This window comes from Embiotoca jacksoni, unplaced genomic scaffold (genome assembly GCF_022577435.1).
Source record: "Embiotoca jacksoni isolate LCO1_2020_lvr unplaced genomic scaffold, fEmbJac1.0.p SCAF_64, whole genome shotgun sequence".
Lineage (NCBI taxonomy): Eukaryota > Metazoa > Chordata > Actinopteri > Embiotocidae > Embiotoca > Embiotoca jacksoni.
Window position 1 is genome coordinate 1,549,976 of NW_027185419.1, and position 22,956 is coordinate 1,572,931.

At 49.3% G+C, this 22,956-nt stretch overlaps 2 protein-coding genes across 2 annotated transcripts in view; both read left to right on the forward strand.

The window, feature by feature from the left end:
- The first annotated feature begins 247 nt into the window (after window positions 1-247).
- slc9a5 (solute carrier family 9 member A5) lies at window positions 248-16,861 on the forward strand. The gene is given in 18 exon segments (XM_069175169.1): window positions 248-526; window positions 528-729; window positions 3,277-3,579; window positions 3,875-4,038; window positions 5,095-5,173; window positions 5,287-5,464; window positions 5,697-5,917; window positions 6,144-6,346; window positions 7,081-7,170; window positions 11,366-11,436; window positions 11,542-11,668; window positions 11,761-11,852; window positions 11,984-12,110; window positions 12,493-12,642; window positions 12,744-12,813; window positions 13,152-13,280; window positions 13,362-13,459; window positions 13,461-16,861. Coding segments are annotated over 18 exon segments (2,943 nt in total). The 5' UTR covers window positions 248-382; the 3' UTR covers window positions 13,956-16,861.
- Window positions 16,862-21,484: 4,623 nt separating this feature from the next.
- Window positions 21,485-22,956, forward strand: part of plekhg4 (pleckstrin homology domain containing, family G (with RhoGef domain) member 4) — a 34,640-nt gene continuing 33,168 nt past the window's right edge. Inside the window, exon 1 of the mRNA XM_069175105.1 lies at window positions 21,485-21,523. Coding sequence (XP_069031206.1) covers window positions 21,500-21,523 — 24 coding nt within the window. The 5' untranslated portion in view covers window positions 21,485-21,499. The remainder of the gene's footprint in view (window positions 21,524-22,956) is intronic.

The window sequence follows — 22,956 nt, forward strand, 5'->3', positions numbered from 1 at the left end:
TGTTTTTGGGGGGAACCTGGTTAAAACATCAGTTTATCAGTTCAAGAACTTCCACGTGCGGGTCTGACGTCAGCGGCTGTAGTATTGACACTTGACGTCGCAGCCGATCAGTGTGTGTGAACTCGGCTGTGACGTCACTCAAGAGGACCGGCGGTGTGTCTCCGTCTCTTTAACGGCGGGGAACTGGGCGGGTCACGTGTCCTGCTCCGGTGTGTCCCCTCCTCCGTGTCTTACCGGAGCCTGTGTGTGTGTGTGCGTGCGTGCGTGCGTGTGCGTGTGCGTGTGCTGATGTTGTAAACGGCTTCCTGCTCCGCGTCCTCTCCGTGTCTCGGTGTGTATATAAAGGCTCGCGGGATGTCAGCCCGCTGAGCTCCGGGACAACATGCCGCCGCTCGGTCTGATGCTGCTGCTGCTGCTGACGGCCGCCGCCGCCGATGACAACCTGCCCGGTACCGGCGCTGCGCCGCTCCGGGAGCCGGGGCTCGGCGTCTCTGCCTCTGCCCCGCCGCTCCTCCTCCTCCCGCAGCCCGGGGGCGGAACGCGGGACGCCCGGTGGAGCCTTGGCCCGGTCCGCGGAGGAGCCGGCCGGCCCCGGAGAGGAGGAAGAGGAGGGAGAGCATCATCATCATCACGGCGGCGGGTACCGGGTGGTCCAGTGGGAGTGGAGCTACGTGCAAACTCCGTACATCATCGCCATCTGGCTACTGGTGGCCAGCGTGGCCAAGATCTGTAAGTCAGTGCGTGTGTGTGTGTGTGTGTGTGTGTGTGTGTGTCTGTGTGTGTGTGTGTGTGTCTGTGTGTGTGTGTGTGTGTGTGTGTGTGTGTGTGTGTGTCTGTGTGTGTGTGTGTGTGTGTCCTGTGTGTGTGTGTGTCTGTGTGTGTGTGTGTGTGTGTGTGTGTGTCTGTGTGTGTGTGTGTGTGTGTGTCTGTGTGTGTGTGTGTGTGTGTGTGTGTGTGTGTGTGTGTGTGTGTGTGTGTGTGTCTGTGTGTGTGTGTGTGTGTGTGTGTGTGTGTGTGTGTGTGTGTGTGTGTCTGTGTGTGTGTGTGTGTGTGTGTGTGTGTGTGTGTCTGTGTGTCTGTGTGTGTGTGTGTGTGTGTGTGTGTCTGTGTGTGTGTCTGTGTGTGTGTGTGTGTGTGTGTGTGTGTGTGTGTGTGTCTGTGTGTGTGTGTGTGTGTGTCTGTGTGTGTGTGTGTGTCTGTGTGTGTGTGTGTGTGTGTGTGTCGTGTGTGTGTGTGTGTGTGTGTGTGTGTGTGTGTGTCGTGTGTGTGTGTGTGTCTGTGTGTGTGGTGTGTGTGTGTGTGTGTGTGTGTGTGTTGTGTGTGTGTGTCTGTGTGTGTGTGGTGTCTGTGTGTGTGTGTGTGTGTGTGTGTGTGTGTGTGTGTGTGTGTCTGTGTGTGTGTGTGTGTGTGTCTGTGTGTGTGTGTGTGTGTGTGTGTGTGTGTGTGTGTGTGTGTGTGTGGTGTCTGTGTGTGTGTGTGTGTGTGTGTGTGTCTGTGTGTCTGTGTTGTGGTGTGTGTGTGTTGTGTGTGTGTCCCGGGGGCAAAAAGTTGTGGTATTATTAGGTGTATTCCCTCTCAGTTAGTTGATTAATTGATCAGTTGATTAATTGATCAGCTGATTGGTTTGTGAGTGAATCTTCCTCTCTGAGCTTCAGATGTTGAGAACATGTTTTATGGTGAAGATGTTCAGGTGTAATAATGGAGGTATTGATCAGCTCTTAAAGGAACCTGTCAAACATATTGATGATGAAAACTGATTGTGATGGAGAGATGTGAGAAGAACTTCTGAAACAAAGGAGCTCAAATAATTAATCTGTTAAATTTAAATTTATTTCATTTATCTAGCGGCAAGTTAAAATGTAACAGTTTATTTCAGGGCGCTTATCAAAGTAAAGTCACTCACAGCAGAACTTTATAACAAGGATGGAAAAACGGTCTTTTAAACGGGAAGAAACCAAAATCTTTTTTTATCCAGATTTCTGTTTTTGAGACAGCATTTCATTCAGTTTATCTGGAATAAATCTCATCAAAACTAATAACTGTGAAACAGATAAAAACACAAAACACTCGCAATATTTTCAAAATAAGACAAATGATGATGTCATGAAAATAATCGATCGATGACAAAAAATTATTTAGAAACGTTAACAATCGTGTTTTTGGTCCTTTTAAAACCTTCTGAGAGTGTGAGGACGTTTCAGAGCAGGAGGACCGCACACACACACACACACACACACACACACACACACACACACACACACACACAAAGACAGTCATGTCTTTCTGAGCTGCTGGTGAGTCACGGTGCTGCAGGACAATAACATGCTATACATGCTGCTTATTAATGTGCTAATGCTCCACACACACACACACACACACACACACACACACACACACACTGTGCGTCTGTCTCTGTGAACACTGAATGAATCGACCAGCAGCTGCTGACGTGTCGTGTAAAATCAACCGAGCACCAAATGTTGCATTAATCCGCTGCTGAAAGTAGTTTTTATGTTGTCAGAAGGAACCAATGAGCTGCGAGCTGAGACAGGAACAAGAAGTCTGACTTCCTGTTCCTCACCTGGTACCACAGACTGTTTATAAAAGAGTTTGTAGCTTCCAGGTCTGAAAAATGGTTCCGATGCAATACCACCAAGTGCCACTAGAGGTCGGCTTAGTCAGGTTACACACACACACACACACACACACACACACACACACACACACACTCAAACATCACAACAATCAGCTGGTTTCGTATGCATTTAGTTTTTTTTACAAACACATCGACCAATCAGAGAGCAGATGATGTGACTCGTCACCTCCTGATCCTGTTGGTGTGAAATTAATCATGAGTCAGCAGCTGTTTCCAGAACAGACCAATTAGAGCCAAGCAGGTGGGGGGGCATCGTCCAATCAGGTAAAGAGGAAATAGAGAAGGAAGCAGTGAAGGAAAGAAGGAAGCAGTGAAAGTCAGGAGGAGGTGGAGGTGGACAGAAGGCAGTGGAGGAGGACAGCAGGAGATGGAGGAGGACAGCAGGAAGTGGAGGAGGACAGCAGGAGGGTGGAGGAGAACAGGAGGAAGCAGTGAAGGTCGGGAGGAGGTGGAGAAGGAAAGGAGGAAGCAGTAAAGGTCAGGAGGAGGAGGTCAGGAGGAGGAGGACAGGAGGAGGTGTAGGAGGCCAGGAGGAGGTGTGGGAAGTGGAGGAGATGGTGGAGGAGGTGAGGAGGAGGTCAGGAGGAGGTGGTGATGGACTGTGTCTGCTGGTGCTGCAGTGTTCCACTTCTCCCAGCGCTTCACCACGGTGGTTCCAGAGAGCTGCATGCTGATCCTGCTGGGTCTGGTTCTGGGCGGGGTCGTCCTCGTAGCCAATAAGAAGCAGCTGTACCAGCTAGAGCCCGCCCTCTTCTTCCTCTTCCTGCTGCCGACCATCGTGGGCGACGCCGGCTACTTCATGCCGGCCCGCCTCTTCTTCGACAACCTGGGCGCCATCCTGCTGTACGCCGTGGTGGGAACGCTGTGGAACGCATTCTGTACCGGATTCTGCCTGTACGCCGCCAAGCTGATGGGGGTCATAGGTCAGTGACCGGGGTCAGGGGTCAGGGACCGGGGTCAGGAACTGGGGTCAGGGGTCAGTGACCGGGGTCATAGGTCAGTGACCGGGGTCAGTGGTCAATAATTACTGTCATAGTTCAATAACTGGGGTCAGAAGTCAGTAACTATATTTGTGTATGTGTGTGTACCTGTGTGTGTGTGTGTGTACCTGTGTGTGTCTGTGTGTGTGTGTGTGTGTGTGTGTGTGTGTGTGTGTGTATCTGTGTGTGTGTGTGTGTGTGTGTGTGTGTGTGTGTGTGTGTGTGTGTGTGTGTGTAGATGAGCGTGTGCAGGCCGACCTGTTGGACTTCCTGTTGTTCGGCGCTCTGATCTCGGCGGTCGACCCGGTGGCGGTGCTGGCCGTGTTCGAGGAGGTTCACATTAATGACATGCTCTTCATCATCGTGTTTGGAGAGTCGCTGCTGAACGACGCCGTCACAGTGGTGAGACACACACACACACACACACACACACACACACACACACACACAGAAATTAGTATCTATCTGATAAAGGATGTAAATGATGCAATCACCCAGTGGTCACTCGTGGTACTGCAGCCTGAAAAGCTTTTCCTGAGATCTGTTCCAACCATCAATGATGTCATCAACCATCAGTGATGTCATCGTTGGTTTGTGAACGTTATGAATCCTCCAGTTCAGATTCTGTCCGTCACCATCTTGATAGTTTGGAGCGGTTCGGAGCAGGAAGTGACCATATTTGGACGAGCTGGGGGAGGAGCCAGCGGTGGATCTGACCGATCTGATTGGAAACCTGACGATACTACGTCCCGCCCACCGATAGCTGTAACCTGACTGCACCACAGGCCTGTCAATCAAACAGACACGCCCCCAAAAACAGGTCTTCTTGAATCTTCTTTTCTAATGAATGAGGGATTATTTTCAGATGGACCTCCAGAAAACTAATAAGAAGGAGTGACTTTAGCTAACAACACCGAGATAACTGATGGACACATTTTATTCACTTTGGATTTGATGAGAGAAGTTGAATGGGAGTCTATGGAGCCGGAGGCTTTTTGGAGACGACCTCTAGTGGCACTCGCTGGTATTGCAGCTGAAGACACTTCTGGATCAGAACCATTTTACAGACCTGAAGCTACGAACTCTTTTACGTTCAGTTTATGTTTCTGACCCTTTGTGAAGAACAGAAATCGTTCCTTCGTGAAGAACCGACCACTGCAACGTTCCAGTTTGGTCGGTACCTTGTTGAATTGGATGGAGCAGAGATTAATGAGCTGAGAGCAGATTAACTGCAGCTGTAATCCTCAGCAGCACTCAGAACACGAGCTAATCCACCGAGAAGTGGAAAAAAAACAAAGTGTGGGAGTTCTCCGCCCCGAAGACGGAAAACACTTCAAGTTTCCCATGATGCACTTGTGTTCCTGCATCTTTTAATCACTGCTGCAAAACGCTGCAAGCGTTCCAATCGGTTCCGATCGGTTCTGATCGGTTCTAATCCAGACCTTCTGTCCTCTGCAGGTTTTATATAAAGTCTACATCTCCTTCGTGGAAGTCGGAGCGGAGAACGTTCAGACAGCAGATTACTTCAAAGGAGTCGGTGAGTTTACAGAAAGACGAAGTCTGACGTCAGTTGACTTCTGTCACACTCTTCTTCCTCCTCCTCTTCCTCCTTGTCTTCCTCCTCCTCCTGTTCCTCTTCCTCCTCCTCAGCCTCCTTCCTCATCGTCAGTATCGGGGGGACTCTGGTTGGTCTGGTTTTCGCGGTCATCCTCGGCTTTATCACTCGTTTCACGAAGAAGGTTCGGATCATCGAGCCGCTCTTCGTCTTCCTGCTCGTCTACCTCGCCTACCTGACCGCCGAGCTCTTCTCGCTGTCCGCCATCCTATCGTGAGTCGGCCTGTCCAGTTCAACCAGTTCAACCAGTATCACTACAGTAACCAGTACAACCAATTTAACCAGTTCAACCAGTATCACTACAGTAACCAGTAGAACCAATTTAACCAGTTCAACCAGTAGAACTAGTGTAATCATCTGAACCAGTACGAGTCCAAACACACTCTGATTCTTCTGCGACACAAACAGGAAGTGATTTTTACACGTTATAATGTTGGTATGTCAGAATGACCTTCTGTGGCATCGGAGCCAACAAATACGTGGAGGCCAACATTTCCCAGAAGTCTCGGACCACAGTGAAGTACACAATGAAGACTCTGGCCAGCATCGCCGAGACCATCATCTTCATCTTCTTGGGCATCTCGGCGGTGGACAAGTCCAAGTGGGCCTGGGACACCGGCCTGGTGTCCTGCACCCTCGTCTTCATCTTCGTCTTCAGAGCTGTCGGTCAGTCACCCTCCTTTTAAACGTCACAAAACAGTTTTCACCCACAAACAGTCTGAGCACCTGGCTGATGAAAATCCGTCAGAGTGACGATCCCTGCAGGAATAAAGCAGCTTTGTTTCCGATCGGAGCTTCTCAGCTGATCGTTACTGAGCGCGCTCACTTCACATGTTTTATAGGATCAGAGAAATAGTTCTAAACATCGTTTATCGTTCTAACTTTCCCGCAGGTGTGATTGGTCAGACCTGGGTTCTGAACCGTTTCCGCCTCGTCCCATTGGACAAGATCGACCAGGTGGTGATGTCGTATGGCGGCCTGCGGGGGGCGGTGGCGTTCGCCCTGGTGGTGCTGCTGGACGGCGAGCGGGTCAAAGCCAAGGACTACTTTGTCGCCACGACGATCGTGGTCGTCTTCTTCACCGTCATGTTCCAGGTGGGAGTGACGAACCCAAACAAACAAACAAACAGACATAAATACAAACAAACAGACAGACAGACATACAAACAGGTTATTGATCGTAATCTGTGGGGTGATGGTCGTCTCCTGTTGGCTGTGAATCGGAATCATCTCCGACATGCTCAGTGGGCGACGAGTTTGCGATAAAAAAGACTTTCACAAAAACAAATATTCATTGAAACACTGAGGCACGTTGGAGTTACTTCGAGGAGGTTTGGTATCAGTTTGGCTCCTGAGATACCGCCAACCCTCAGATTTCTCATAAAAACCACGTGGACTGTGATTCAGGGTCGTCTGGAGGGCGGGGAGCTTCATCTGTGCAGTAAACATCCTCTTCATCAGTTCATGTATCTACGTGAAAACAGTCTGTCTGAAGGAAGAGGCAGCAGCAGCAGCCGGTCCATCAGTGTGTATTTACATGTAAAAGTGGAAACACACACTAAATCTGAAGTGTGTATTCTCATGTCGAGGTTGTTTCTTCTTTCCCACGGTGACTCAGCAGATTGTCATGACTCCCACAGACGTCCTCTGAGTTTCAGGGTTTTATTCTGGTGTCGTTGGACAGACGGCAGGAAGGAGGACGCCGTGGTTCAAACTGAGGCTCCGGGACGGAGACAAAGACGTGTCTCATTGATATTAAAAGGCTAGATAGGAAGTGACATCACGACTGTGGTCCACATGTTTCTGACCAGGATGTGTCTCCTCTGCAGGGTCTGACCATCAAACCGCTGGTGAACTGGCTCAAAGTTCCTCGATCCACCAGCAGGAAGCCGACGATCAACGAGGAGATCCACGAGAGGGTGACGTCATCGCTTCCTCTACGACTGCTCGCTGCTCTGCACTGACCGTCTGCAACACGTGATGTGGCAACACGTGATGCGGCAACACGTGACGCGGCAACACATGATGCGGCAGCACGTGACGTGGCAACACATGATGCAGTAAGATGTGATGCAGACGGTCAGTGCAACACGTGATGCAGCAACATGTGATGCAGCAACGTGATGCAGCAACATGTGATGCAGACGGTCAGTGCAACACGTGATGCAACAACATGTGATGTAGTAACATGTGATGCGGCAACATGTGATGCAACAACATGTGGTGCAGACGGTCAGTGCAACACGTGATGCAGTAACATGTGATGGAGCAACATGTGATGCAGCAACATGTGATGCAACAACATGTGATGGAGCAACATGTGATGCAACAACACGTGATGCAGCAACACGTGATGCAACATGTGACGGAGCAACATGTGATGCAGCAACATGTGATGGAGCAACATGTGATGCAGACGGTCAGTGCAACACGTGATGCAACAACATGTGATGTAGTAACATGTGATGCAGCAACATGTGATGGAGCAACATGTGATGGAGCAACATGTGATGCAGACGGTCAGTGCAACACGTGATGCAACAACATGTGATGCAGCAACATGTGATGGAGCAACATGTGATGCAGCAACACGTGATGCAGCAACACGTGATGCAGCAACATGTGATGCAGCAACACGTGATGCAGTAACATGTGATGGAGCAACATGTGATGCAGAAACATGTGATGGAGCAACATGTGATGCAGCAACATGTGATGCAACAACATGTGATGGAGCAACATGTGATGCAGACAGTCAGTGCAACATGTGATGCAACAACATGTGATGCAACAACATGTGATGCGGCAACATGTGATGCAGCAACATGTGAGGCAGACAGTCATTGCAACATGTGATGCAGCAACATGTGATGGAGCAACATGTGAGGCAGACAGTCATTGCAACACGTGATGCAGCAACATGTGATGCAGTAACATGTGAGGCAGACGGTCATTGCAACACGTGATGCAGCAACATGTGATGGAGCAACACGTGATGCAGCAACACGTGATGCAGCAACATGTGATGGAGCAACATGTGATGCAGCAACACGTGATGCAACAACACGTGATGCAACAACATGTGATGCAGCAACACGTGATGCAGACGGTCAGTGCAACATGTGATGCAACAACATGTGATGTAGTAACATGTGATGCAGCAACATGTGATGGAGCAACATGTGATGTAGTAACATGTGATGGAGCAACATGTGATGCAACAACACGTGATGTAGTAACATGTGATGCGGCAACATGTGATGCAACAACATGTGGTGCAGACGGTCAGTGCAACACGTGATGCAGTAACATGTGATGGAGCAACATGTGATGCAGCAACATGTGATGCAACAACATGTGATGGAGCAACATGTGATGCAACAACACGTGATGCAGCAACACGTGATGCAACATGTGACGGAGCAACATGTGATGCAGCAACATGTGATGGAGCAACATGTGATGCAGCAACATGTGATGGAGCAACATGTGATGCAGACGGTCAGTGCAACACGTGATGCAACAACATGTGATGTAGTAACATGTGATGCAGCAACATGTGATGGAGCAACATGTGATGCAGCAACATGTGATGGAGCAACATGTGATGCAGCAACACGTGATGCAGCAACACGTGATGCAGCAACATGTGATGCAGCAACACGTGATGCAGTAACATGTGATGGAGCAACATGTGATGCAGAAACATGTGATGGAGCAACATGTGATGCAGCAACATGTGATGCAGACAGTCAGTGCAACATGTGATGCAACAACATGTGATGCAACAACATGTGATGCGGCAACATGTGATGCAGCAACATGTGAGGCAGACAGTCATTGCAACACGTGATGCAGCAACATGTGATGGAGCAACATGTGAGGCAGACAGTCATTGCAACACGTGATGCAGCAACATGTGATGCAGTAACATGTGAGGCAGACAGTCATTGCAACACGTGATGCAGCAACATGTGATGGAGCAACACGTGATGCAGCAACACGTGATGCAGCAACATGTGATGGAGCAACATGTGATGTAGTAACATGTGATGGAGCAACATGTGATGCAACAACACGTGATGTAGTAACATGTGATGCGGCAACATGTGATGCAACAACATGTGGTGCAGACGGTCAGTGCAACACGTGATGCAGTAACATGTGATGGAGCAACATGTGATGCAGCAACATGTGATGCAACAACATGTGATGGAGCAACATGTGATGCAACAACACGTGATGCAGCAACACGTGATGCAACATGTGACAGAGCAACATGTGATGCAGCAACATGTGACGGAGCAACATGTGATGCAGACGGTCAGTGCAACACGTGATGCAACAACATGTGATGTAGTAACATGTGATGCAGCAACATGTGATGGAGCAACATGTGATGCAGCAACATGTGATGGAGCAACATGTGATGCAGCAACACGTGATGTAGCAACACGTGATGCAGCAACATGTGATGCAGCAACACGTGATGCAGTAACATGTGATGGAGCAACATGTGATGCAGAAACATGTGATGGAGCAACATGTGATGCAGCAACATGTGATGCAGAAACATGTGATGCAACAACATGTGATGGAGCAACATGTGATGCAGCAACATGTGATGCAGACAGTCAGTGCAACATGTGATGCAACAACATGTGATGCAACAACATGTGATGCGGCAACATGTGATGCAGCAACATGTGAGGCAGACAGTCATTGCAACACGTGATGCAGCAACATGTGATGGAGCAACATGTGAGGCAGACAGTCATTGCAACACGTGATGCAGCAACATGTGATGCAGTAACATGTGAGGCAGACGGTCATTGCAACACGTGATGCAGCAACATGTGATGGAGCAACACGTGATGCAGCAACACGTGATGCAGCAACATGTGATGGAGCAACATGTGATGCAGCAACACGTGATGCAACAACACGTGATGCAACAACATGTGATGCAGCAACACGTGATGCAGACGGTCAGTGCAACATGTGATGCAACAACATGTGATGTAGTAACATGTGATGCAGCAACATGTGATGGAGCAACATGTGATGTAGTAACATGTGATGGAGCAACATGTGATGCAACAACACGTGATGCAGCAACACGTGATGCAACATGTGACGGAGCAACATGTGATGCAGCAACATGTGATGCAGACGGTCAGTGCAACACGTGATGCAACAACATGTGATGTAGTAACATGTGATGCAGCAACGTGTGATGGAGCAACATGTGATGCAGCAACATGTGATGGAGCAACATGTGATGCAACAACACGTGATGCAGCAACATGTGATGCAGCAACACGTGATGGAGCAACATGTGATGCAGCAACATGTGATGCAACAACATGTGATGGAGCAACATGTGATGCAGCAACATGTGATGCAGCAACATGTGATGCAGCAACATGTGATGCAACAACATGTGATGGAGCAACATGTGATGCAGCAACACGTGATGCAGTAACATGTGATGGAGCAACATGTGATGCAGCAACATGTGATGGAGCAACATGTGATGCAGCAACATGTGATGCAGACGGTCAGTGCAACATGTGATGCAGACGGTCAGTGCAACATGTGATGCAACAACATGTGATGTAGTACCATGTGATGCGGCAACATGTGATGCAGCAACATGTGATGCAGACGGTCAGTGCAACATGTGATGCAACAACATGTGATGTAGTAATATGTGATGCGGCAACATGTGATGCAGCAACATGTGAGGCAGACAGTCATTGCAACACGTGATGCAGCAACATATGATGGAGCAACATGTGATGCAGCAACATGTGAGGCAGACAGTCATTGCAACACGTGATGCAGCAACATGTGATGCAGTAACATGTGATGCAGCAACATGTGATGGAGCAACATGTGATGCAGCAACATGTGAGGCAGACGGTCATTGCAACACGTGATGCAGCAACATGTGATGCAGCAACATGTGATGGAGCAACACGTGATGCAGCAACATGTGATGGAGCAACATGTGATGCAGCAACACGTGATGCAACAACACGTGATGCAACAACACGTGATGCAACAACACGTGATGCAGTGAACAGAACCAGACTTTCTGTGTGTCTTCAGGCCTTCGACCACATTCTGACTGCAGTGGAGGACATCGCAGGACTGCAGGGATATCACCACTGGAGGGACAAGTGAGACGCACCGCAACAGCCCTGCAACACGACAACAGCACTGCAACACGACAACAACATCACTGCAAAACTGTCTCTCTGTCTCCGTCTGTCTTTCCGTCTCAGGTGGGAGCAATTTGATAAGAACTACCTCAGTAAGCTGCTGCTCAGGAAGTCAGTTTACAGGAAGAGTGAACTGTGGGAGGCCTATCAGAAGATCAACATCAGGGACGCCATCAGCGTCATCGACCAGGTAGGACACAGCAGGGGTGTGTGTGTGTGTGTGTGTTTTCATGTGTGTTTGTGTGTGTTTTCATGTGTGTGTGTGTGTGTGTGTCTGTGCAGGGTGGGAACGTCCTGACCTCGGCCCGTCTGTCTCTGCCCTCGATGGCCAGCAGAGCTTCGTTCCCCGAAGTCACCAACGTCACAAACTACCTGTGAGTCACGTGACTGTAAAAACACCTCAACAGAAAAATCCACAACGTTCTGGGATCTCGTGATGTGAAAAAGAGGCGGGGCCTGAGGTGGTGTTAGCATCATGCTAACTGTGCGGTGTTGGTTGTTCCAGGCGTGAGAATGGCAGCGGTGTGTGTCTGGACCTTCAGGTGATCGACAACGTCCCCGGAGCCAAAGTGGAGGAGGACACGGAGACGCACCACTTCCTCGCCGGAAACCTGTACAAGCCCAGGAGACGGGTAAGGTTCCCCGAGAGTTCTAGAGGTTTCTGATTCCTAAAGAAGTTTTGTCGTTCCTAAAGAAGTTTTGTCGTTCCTAAAGAAGTTTTGGGGTTCTTAAAGAGGTTTTGGGGTTTTTGAAGAAAGTTTAGGGGTCCTTGTGGAAGGTCGAGGGATCCTTAAAGACGTGGAGGTTGTAAAGGCAGTCGGAGGTGCAGGTTTTCAGGGTTTCAGGGTTTCAGGATTTCAGGTTTTCAGGTTTTCAGGATTTCAGAGTTTCAGAGTTTCAGAGTTTCAGGGTTTCAGGGTTGTTGTGGTCTTTGAAGTCTCAGTTCACGAACAGAACCTGGTTCCGTGTGAGTCCTGATGGCGGTTCTGACTGAGGCGTGTTGTCCCTGTTCAGTATCAGTCCCACTACAGCCGACACTTCATGCCTCTGGGGGAGAAGGAGCGCCAGGACCGGGAGGTGTTTCAGAGGAACATGAAGAGCCGGATGGAGACGTTCAAGTCCATCCGACACAAACGGCACAAGAAGGAGCGCAGCCTGAAGAAGGTCCGACCCGTTTCACTAGTTCACGACACCTCAGTACTGTTACGTCAGTAAAGTTCTGAGTTCTTCATCCAGCTGACATTTGTTCTGTCTCACTTCACCAGCGCCGAGGATCTGAGTCCAAGGACGGCGGCGAAGACAAACCGCGACGCAACGTCAGCTGGCAGGACAAAGGTGACGAGACAAAACGAACAGCTTTAACACATCTACTGTCGATCAATACTCTGATCGCCTTTAATTAGAGGAACCGGTCAGAGTTTACTGGGTTCTTCTTCTGGTCGTTTTCTGCGAGAGTCACATGATCAGATATTAAGCTACAGCTAGTTAGCTTAGCTTAAAGACTGGAAACAGACAGTTAGCTTAGCACAAAGACTGAAAACAGACAGTTAGCTTAGCTTAAAGACTGGAAACAGAAGGTTAGCTTAGCATAAAGACTGGAAAAGGGAGGAAAAAGGTAGCGTGCTCTGTGCAGAGGGAACCTGCAGCACTTTTAAAGCCTCGTGTCTGCTCAGATCCGGTGGTCGTTCCTGTGGAGTCGGAGGAGGACAAAGGCGGACATTCGGACGCAGAGCGGGAGGAAGACGTCGGGATCACCTTCATCGCCCGAAAACCCGAAACACCAAAACAACGACCCAAATCAGGTAGAGATCCGTTGGGTTTTACACCCTCTGACGATGACGGACGATGACCCTTCATCTCTAACGTCCTGCTGTCTCCTTCAGTCCCAGCTGCTCTGGACGTCTGTCAGAGTCCGTTGGCCGCTCCCCCCTCCCCCTCTACCGGCAACGCCCACCTGCCGTGGAAGGGCGGCGTGGGCTCGCCCCCCCCCCTGCGTGTCCGTCGAGGCCACAAAGATCATCCCCGTGGACCTGCAGCAGGCCTGGAACCAGAGCATCTCCTCCCTGGAGAGCATCTCCTCCCCCCCCGCACTCCCCGGCGAGCCCGTCCACCCGCGGGTGAGCGCCCTCGCCAGGCTGGGAGGACCCCGCCCGGCCTCCTACACTCCACCGGGCAGCACCTCCGGCAGCACCACCTCCATCGGAGCTCAGGTGTCCCAGGGCTCCTTCTGCTTCCCGGAGAACAAGAAGAAAGAGGAGGAGGAGGAGGAGGAGGAGGAGGAAGAGGTGTCGCAGGAGATGCGGCCGCTCATGTCGTCTCTGAGGCCCCCCGGCTCGCTGCCACCTCCCCCGCCTCCACCAGGCTCCGCCCCTGGCTCCGACAGGAGGAGGAACCCCTGCGTGTACCTGAGGAGCCTGGTGACGGCGCCCCCTCCTGGCAGCAGTGAGCCGCACAGTCGAGGCCCCACCCAGCTGTAACAGCTGGTCGGCTCTCCACCAATCAGGAGCTTCAGGACACACAGCACATGAGCACACATCAGGCAGCCGTCCAATAGGAAACCAGCTCCTCACCTGCCCTGCCTCCACTCCTGCTGGAGTCTGAGCTCACCGTCAGAGGTCAGAGGTCACCTGCTCGTCCAATCACTGCTCCTCTCAGTCTGACATCACCAGTTGACACAGTACAGGTGGAGGTGGAGGTGCAGGTGGAGGTTGACCAGGTCAACAGCAGATCTCATGTTCACACTCAAACCAGCCGTGTGAGTCTTTACAAAATCCTCACAGCACATTTTAAATGAGTGGATGTAAAAAAATGTAAAAGCAATTTAATTAAGTCTGAAGTCTCAGAGCAGAACAAACGCTCCGACTCTCTCGGCCCTGAAAGTGCGTTAAACCGTTGTCTGTAATACATGTCGATGATTTGGAGTGAAACCGTTTCAGGAGGCTCTCCACGTACCAGAGTCAGGTGGTGGAGCACAGAGGCACACCTGTACCTGTCGGTGGCTCCGCCCACTGCTGGTTTGAGTGTATGTGAAGTGTTAAATCGAAAGTCGTCTGATCTCAGTTCATCTCACTGCTGCTCTGCTGTCGGTCCGTCGTATTGATCCAATCTGTAGTTAATACTCTATAATCAATCATAAGCATCGTGCTGCAGGTGAACCGATGGATTTTATCACAACTTGGATGTTATAATATTATGTAACCACGGTAACTCACCAGCACGAGTTTCATATGAAAAACATCCTGCTGTGATGACGTGTGTTTCAACCCCTCTCTGCAGTTTGGACCTGATTTTATATTCCTCAGTTAAAAACATATTATTATAATTATTATTAAGTACATTCATCATTTCACTGTCAGAAATACTTTTTTATTCAACTTTAAATGTCCTTTAAGAGGTCCGTCCAGCAGGGGGCGGTGCTGCACAGAGGGGTTTCCGACCCACTCCGCTTCATCTTTAACCTGAGCGACACATGACTGTCTGTATTTATTCCGCTCATTTTAAAATGTTTGTAACGCTGCAAATATCTCAAATCTAAAGTCGTTTGTTCAAATGACCAAAGTGTGTAAAGACATTTCTACGCTGTTTGTGTGTGCTCTGTCCAGTGTGTGTGTGTGTGTGTGTGTGTGTGTGTGTGTGTGTGTGTGCGTGTGTGTGTGTGTGTGTGTGTGTGTGTGTGTGTGTGCGTGTGTGTGTGTGTGTGTGTGTGTGTGTGTGTGTGTGCGTGTGTGTGTGTGGCTGGAGACCGTCCACATGTTTGTATTCCACCAGCAGACCAACGTGTTTTTTTCTGTAGTTTTTCTCTTGTTTTGCCAAAGAATGTTTTTTGCCTTAAAACTGCTTTCTCTCTCAGCTTCAGTTGCGTCGGGTCGATCGCCGTCCTGCAGCCGCAGCGTGCTGCATGCATGCAGATGCTGCATTCAGGTCATGTGACGGGTGGTCGGAAAGATTCAGTAAAAACACAAACTGGATCAGAGCTTCCGGCTCCGAAAAATGGTTCAGATGCAGAAGTTCCTTGAACTGCATTCCCACCGAGTCGGCTCCAAAAAAATAGATTCCCATTTAACTTCTCTCATGAAATTCTCAGTCAATAAAAAAATTATTCTACAAGTTTCCTGCATGTCATTCGCTAAATTCACACTTACAGATTAGTTTTCTGGAGGTCCATCTGAAAATAATACCTCATTCATTAGAAAAGAAGATTAAAATAAAAAAGTTAAAAAAAAAAAAAAAAAAAAAAGTTTTTGGGACCGTGTCTGTTTGATTGACAGGCCTGCGGTGCAGTCAGGTTACAGCTATCGGTGGGCGGGACGTAGGGTTTCAATCAGATCGGTCAGATCCCCCACTGGCTCCTCCCCCAGCTCGTCCAAATATGGTCACTTCCTGCTCCAAACCAAAGATGGTGACGGACAGAATCTGAACTGGAGGATTCATAATGTTCACAAACCAACGATGACATCACTGATGGATGATGACATCACTGATGGATGATGACATCACTGATGGTTGATGATTGGTTTAAAACCTTTCAGGCATTTTAAAGTCCCACATTTGAACTGCAGTATTTAAAGAAAAAGAAGAACCTCCTTATTTTTCCTGCTTGATTGGAATTTTATATATATATATATAATTCCAATTTTGTATATATATTTATATATATAAAAACTCACGTGACTTGAATGCAGCACACAGGAGCTCTGATGATGATGATGATGATGCTCGGTGGCTGCAGGTGGTCGGCGCCGTCTCTGCTGCCTCATGTTGCTGCTAGTAGAAAGGCCTTCGTGCTGTAAAACACACTTGAAGCTGGAGCTGACCCAGGACCAGTTTTAGAGTCTCGGGTTCCAGCTCAGAACCCGCCAGAACCCCCGCTGCGGATCAGAGCGTCCAGTTTTCTGTCTCAGTCTCGTTTCACCTGCGATTCAGGTCATCGTGTGGAAACATTAAAAACAACGTCTTGTGCCAAACTTCTGCTCTCTGAGGAAGAAATCAGCTTTTTCTTTTTCTGACTGAACTCTGTGTTCAGTTTTCGTTCATCCTTCACACATCTCACCATCTCTTCTATTTTATTGTTTCATTAAAACAGCAAAAATTTAACTTTGATTAATGTGTTAGTGCAGCTCAGTGACTGATTTTTAATATTTATTTATCTATGAGTGTCCTTCACTTTCTCACATTCAGCCTGAACAACAGGAAACTGATCAATAAAAAGTCGTTTCTTGTGTTTTTGCTTTATTAAACTGATCAATAAAAAGTCGTTTCTTGTGTTTTTGCTTTATTAAACTGATCAATAAAAAGTCGTTTCTTGTGTTTTTGCTTTATTAAACTGATCAATAAAAAGTCGTTTCTTGTGTTTTTGCTTTATTAAACTGATCAATAAAAAGTCGTTTCTTGTGTTTTTGCTTTATTAAACTGACGACCCGACGTGACGCAGTGACGTCACTATACGGCCGGGGCGTTTGTTACGTGGTGTACGTGAGTTTGTCTCTGAGGTGTCGATATTCAGAATAAAAAATAAAAATAAAAAAAGGTGAACAGGTGAACCAGGTGAAGGCCGCGCGGAGCAGCTGGAGGACTCCCGGAGAAGAAGCGGTGAGTACGGCGGGCCTCAGGCGGCCTCCCGGCGGGCCTCCCGGCGGCCTCCCGGCGGGCCTCAGGCGGCCTCAGGCGGCCTCCCGGCGGGCCTCAGGCGGCCTCCCGGCGGGCCTCAGGCGGGCCTCAGGCGGCCTCCCGGCGGGCCTCAGGCGGGCCTCAGGCGGCCTCCCGGCGGGCCTCAGGCGGCCTCCCGGCGGGCCTCAGGCGGCCTCCCGGCGGGCCTCAGGCGGCCTCCCGGCGGGCCTCAGGCGGCCTCAGGCGGCCTCCCGGCGGGCCTCAGGCGGCCTCCCGGCGGGCCTCAGGCGGGCCTCAGGCGGCCTCCCGGCGGGCCTCAGGCGGGCCTCAGGCGGCCTCCCGGCGGGCCTCAGGCGGCCTCCCGGCGGCCTCCCGGCGGTTAACCTAGCTGTTAGCTTAGCTGATAACAGTTAGCATAATCCAGTGCTGCCGCCGGTGTTTGGGCGGGTAACCCGGGAGCTCAGCTAGCTGATTAGCATGTTAACTCGCTGATTGGTCCCAGCTGGCTGAGGCAGGTAAACTAGTTAGTTAGTTTATAATTTAACTAGCAGGCTGATGGGTTTTGGCGGTTTAGCTGGCTAACATTAGCTGCCTGTTGCCCAGCAGGGGTCACGTGCACCACGTTGATTTAACACGTAATGAGCCCGAAGTACTGTTGTTGTTGTTGTTGTTGTTGTTGTTGTTGTTGAAGTTGAACATTTCAGTTGAAGCCTGAACTCGGCCTGAAACGTCTTTTATTTTTTTTGACAACTTTTATTCCATTTGTAAAAGAAAAAGAGACATTTCACTTCTTCTCCACATCTGGACCACTTTGGACGGAATCTACATTAAAAACAAACAGCACTCAGACAGGTCAAACCTGGATTAAATAATCCCAGAGAGACTAAATATTCTCTAAAACACAGTTTCTGATTTGTGAAACCTTTATTCTATTTGTGAAAAGTTAAAAAAGGGACATTTTGTGAGTGACAGGCTGAAGCTGTGCAGTTTTATTGGCTGCTGATATCAAACCTGAGTGTTTGACCCCACTGATTGATTGATCAGTAATCTGATAATCCACCTCTGGTTTTATGTAGAAGTGTTTTTCCTCCTTCGTCCATGGACAGACTGACTGACGGATGGATGACGGACAGCTGCAGCCAGATGTTCAGACTGTTTGATGGGTGATCAGGTGTGTTTGCTCTGAGGTTTCTAGTGAGGAGGTGCTGCACTGCTCTTGTACACCAGCAGGTGGCAGACTGTTTGTGTGCTGGAGGTTTATTTATTTTTTTTATTTCACTTTATTAATCCCCGAGGGGAAATGTCTTCACTACAGCAGGTGGGCTCTCAGGGGGGGCTCTCAGGGGGGGGCTCTCAGGGGGGAGCTGCTGCAGCAGGCTGCCACTAGGGCGGCACCAGGTAACCTGACCTGAGGTTCATGTTTTTGGATGATGGGAGGAAGCCGGAGAACCCACGCAAGCACAGGGAGAACATGCAAACTCCGCACAGAAAGGCCCAGGACCGGATTCGAACCCAGAACCTTTTTGCTGTGAGGTGACAGTGCTAACCACTGCACCACCGTGCCGCCTGTTTAGACAGGAAACAGCTGCTCTGTACGAGTTTACATCCAAAGTCATAGTCTGAACGGGTCGATGCTGAAGAACCTGCTCCTGTGGGCTTTTATTGTGGCAGAGTCGCCTGGCAGGTGGATGATGTGTTCACTGACACGGATTTTAAATCTGAGAAATAAACACTCTTGTTTGGTTTCATGAGTTGAAGTAAAACATCAGCTGTTGCATTTGTATTTCTGTACACAGTTCTGTTCTGTCCTCTCCCCTGGTTCTGTTTGTACTTATATTATAATAATATAATAGAAGGTTCTGCTCCCTGGTTCTGTTTGTACTTATATTATAACAATATAATAGAAGGTTCTGCTCCCTGGTTCTGTTTGTACTTATATTATAACAATATAATAGAAGGTTCTGCTCCCTGGTTCTGTTTGTACTTATATTATAACAATATAATAGAAGGTTCTGCTCCCTGGTTCTGTTTGTACTTATATTATAATAATATAATAGAAGGTTCTGCTCCCTGGTTCTGTTTGTACTTATATTATAACAATATAATAGAAGGTTCTGCTCCCTGCTTCTGTTTGTACTTATATTATAACAATATAATAGAAGGTTCTGCTCCCTGGTTCTGTTTGTACTTATATTATAACAATATAATAGAAGGTTCTGCTCCCTGGTTCTGTTTGTACTTATATTATAATAATATAATAGAAGGTTCTGCTCCCTGGTTCTGTTTGTACTTATATTATAACAATATAATAGAAGGTTCTGCTCCCTGGTTCTGTTTGTACTTATATTATAATAATATAATAGAAGGTTCTGCTCCCTGGTTCTGTTTGTACTTATATTATAACAATATAATAGAAGGTTCTGCTCCCTGGTTCTGTTTGTACTTATATTATAATAATATAATAGAAGGTTCTGCTCCCTGGTTCTGCTCCATGTGTGATGGCACTTTGAGTGACCCCCTACTTTATGTAACCCTCGGTGACGGTTCTTTTCGGTGAAATGGTTTCTGGGTAATCTGTCGTGGCTGGGAGGTCTTTCTTTGGAAACAGAGGGGCAGCTCCCGGACCGGACGGCCAAGAATGGAACCATTCTGCCGGGCTTATCGGTCGGCCCGGCCCGGCTCCTCATTGGCTGCCTGTGAATTGTTCTGTGAGGTGGAAAACCCGCTCGCATTCTTATGCGATGAGCTGCGGTGTCGCTCGGAGGCTCTGCCTGTCAGTCGGACCTCGGGGTGCTAATTTTCCATCAGAGATGTTTTATAGAGGTGCTGTCATCCTGTAATGCCTCACAGCACCAGTAATTATCCAGAACACGACCCGGACGGGCCCACGAGGCCGCCTCAGCCCGATAATCAGCGACTCTGCAGCTGCACGTCCTGTCCTCACCGCTCACACGAGCACAGAATAGAACACGGCCCGGTTACACAACAGAACCTCACCACTAACTCCACACAGTCAGAACACCATAGGACACTTTATTTATACAGTTCACACAGGAAGTGACGCTCAGAGAACTTCACAATAAAAGAAGTTACGTAAAAAAATATAGATTAAATAGAGTGAGGGTGAAGAACATCACAGAGGAACCCAACAGTTTTTTTTTTTTAAATTTAATTTTTTTATTTTTTATTTCACTTTATTAATCCCCGAGGGGAAATGTCTTCACTACAGCAGGGGGGCTCTCAGGGGGGGCTCTCAGGGGGGAGATGCTGCAACAGGCTGCCACTAGCGCGGCGCCAGGTAACCTGACCTGAGGTTCATGTTTTTGGATGATGGGAGGAAGCCGGAGAACCCGGAGAGAACCCACGCAAGCACAGGGAGAACGTGCAAACTCCGCACAGAAAGGCCCAGGACCGGATTCGAACCCGGAACCTTTTTGCTGTGAGGTGACAGCGCTAACCACTGAACCACCGTGCTGCCCAACAGTTCAACATGAACAGAACCAGACTCAGAGGTGGACAGACTGGTGGACAGACTGGGTTTGTAGTCAGTGGTTTGCAGCTCTCTGTCCGTCCGTCCGTCCCTCGTCTCTACATATTCAGCAGCCTGATGAAAGGAGGTCGTAGGTCTCTGGAGCTGCGGTCAGGTGTCGTCTCTAAAGAGTCTCAGGGGACATCTGGAAGACACATGAAAGGTCTGGAGTCCACTGAGGCCTCTTCAAGGCTGAACTGAATGATGGAGCAGAGAGACGGCAGGACGAGGACAGAGGAGACGGACGAGGACAGAGGAGGAGCATCTCAGATGGATCTCTCACTCTGACACTAAAATCTAAAAAGTCCAAGTCCCACCTCTGGTGTCTCCACGCAGAGGGACAGAAATGTCCCTTCCTCTGACTGAGACCCGGAGGCCCCCCTCTCCCCACGGATCACAGAAGCTCCTCCCACTCATTATGTTCGCTGTCAGGCAGCAGCAGCCCTGAGCGCTCGGCGCTGCAGGAAGTTGGAGGCGGAGCTAACGTAGATCAGCTCTGTGTTCAGGCCCGGTTTTGGCTGAACACACACATTCCTGCTGCGGGCCGACGGTCGCCGACGAGACTCACATCACGGCTTTATGTCCCAGTTACACACAGGCACGCCAGACATCGGGTCACCCGGTACTTCGGGCTCCGCCCACCGCCGCCGGGTCGTTCTCCACCGAGATCTCTGTTTTGTCTCGGTTTATCATGAAGGTTAATACTCACCGAGTAGTTTTATTTTCATGTCTTGCTGAACCGGGTCGGTGAAATGTTCTGCTGAACCGGACCTGGTTCCGACTTATTGGTCCAGTTGTTACCGGATTGTTGTTGTTCACGGCCGCTCTGCGCTCGTTTACAGGTGTGTTTGTCGTCAGAGGAGTCGGAGGTGGACGAGCAGCGGCATGGAGGCGGAGCGGCAGACGAAGGTGAGCAGCAGACTGGTTGTCGTGGAAACGGCCTGACCGTCCGACTGTACCCGCTGCAGTGGATCCGGGTTCACCTGTGTGTCCTTACCTGGTTCGCTGCATCAGGTGACATCACACTACAGGCTCTGTAGGCTGCGGGTTTGGATCTTTCCCTGTCACCATGGTTACAGTCTGTGCTCCTATTGGTCCAATCCAGGTCGGTTAGAAACGAGGCTGCGGAGTTTATTTACGTCGACCGACTTGTTGCTTCGCTGGTGTGACCAGGTCCTCAGGTGTCTGCAGCTGGACACACACACACACACTCTCACACACACACACACACACACACACACACACACACACACACACACACACACACACACACACACACACACACACACACAAAGACAGACACACACACACACACACACACAAAGACAGACACACACACACACACACACTCACACACACACACACACACACACACACACACAAGACAGACACACACACACACTCACACACACACACACACACACACACACACACACAAAGACAGACACACACACACACACACACTCTCACACACACACACACACACACACACACACACACACACACACACACAAAGACAGACACACACACACACACACACACACACACACACTCACTCTCACTCATTACTGAGCTCCCTGAGCGACACTGTTTATCATTCATTTGTTCTGATGTCCCCTCGTGTCTTCTCCCTGGAGACACCGGGGGTCCCTCTGCAACCACTAAAGACCCTTTGAGGTCAAAGGTCAGTGATTTTGAGGGGGGGGGACCAGCTGCCACTCAACATTAGTAGAGACAACAATGTCCCAGAGTACGGCAGCAGCAGTTTTATACTGTCTGTTTGTTTGTTGTGTTCATACAATGTGACGTGTTTCAGAGAGCGATCAGTTCTTCTGCTGCTGTTTGTCTGTGTGAGTCTGAGACCTCCGGGCGGAGAACCTCCGAGACCTCCGGGCGGAGAACCTCCGAGACCTCCGAGAACCTTTAGTTTTATGCAGTTTAGAGGGGTAGTGTGAATGTCACTGTCGTGACTGTGGGCGTGGTCAGTCTCCAGGAATGTTGGACGTGTTGGCCGTCCCCTCGGTAGACTGGATTTGGGCGAATCCCTCCCAGCTGCTGTCTGATGAAATGAAAACACGTCTGTGGTCTCCAGCTGTTTGTCTTTCTGCTCTCTTCAGCCTGAAGTCTTTAAAAGCTTTAAAACCACCCTGAAGTCTTCTGAAGGAGCTCAACTCTGATCTCTCAATAATCACTTTTCATTTCAAAATCTGCCTGTTTGCATAAAGTTGTCCTCCCTCGGAGTCTCTGCAGGTGTCCGTTGCTCCTCCAGAGACTCCTGTTGAACGTTTCCAGCTGTAGTTCGGAGGATTCGGTCTGACCTGTGTGTACGAGCAGCTGCTGTA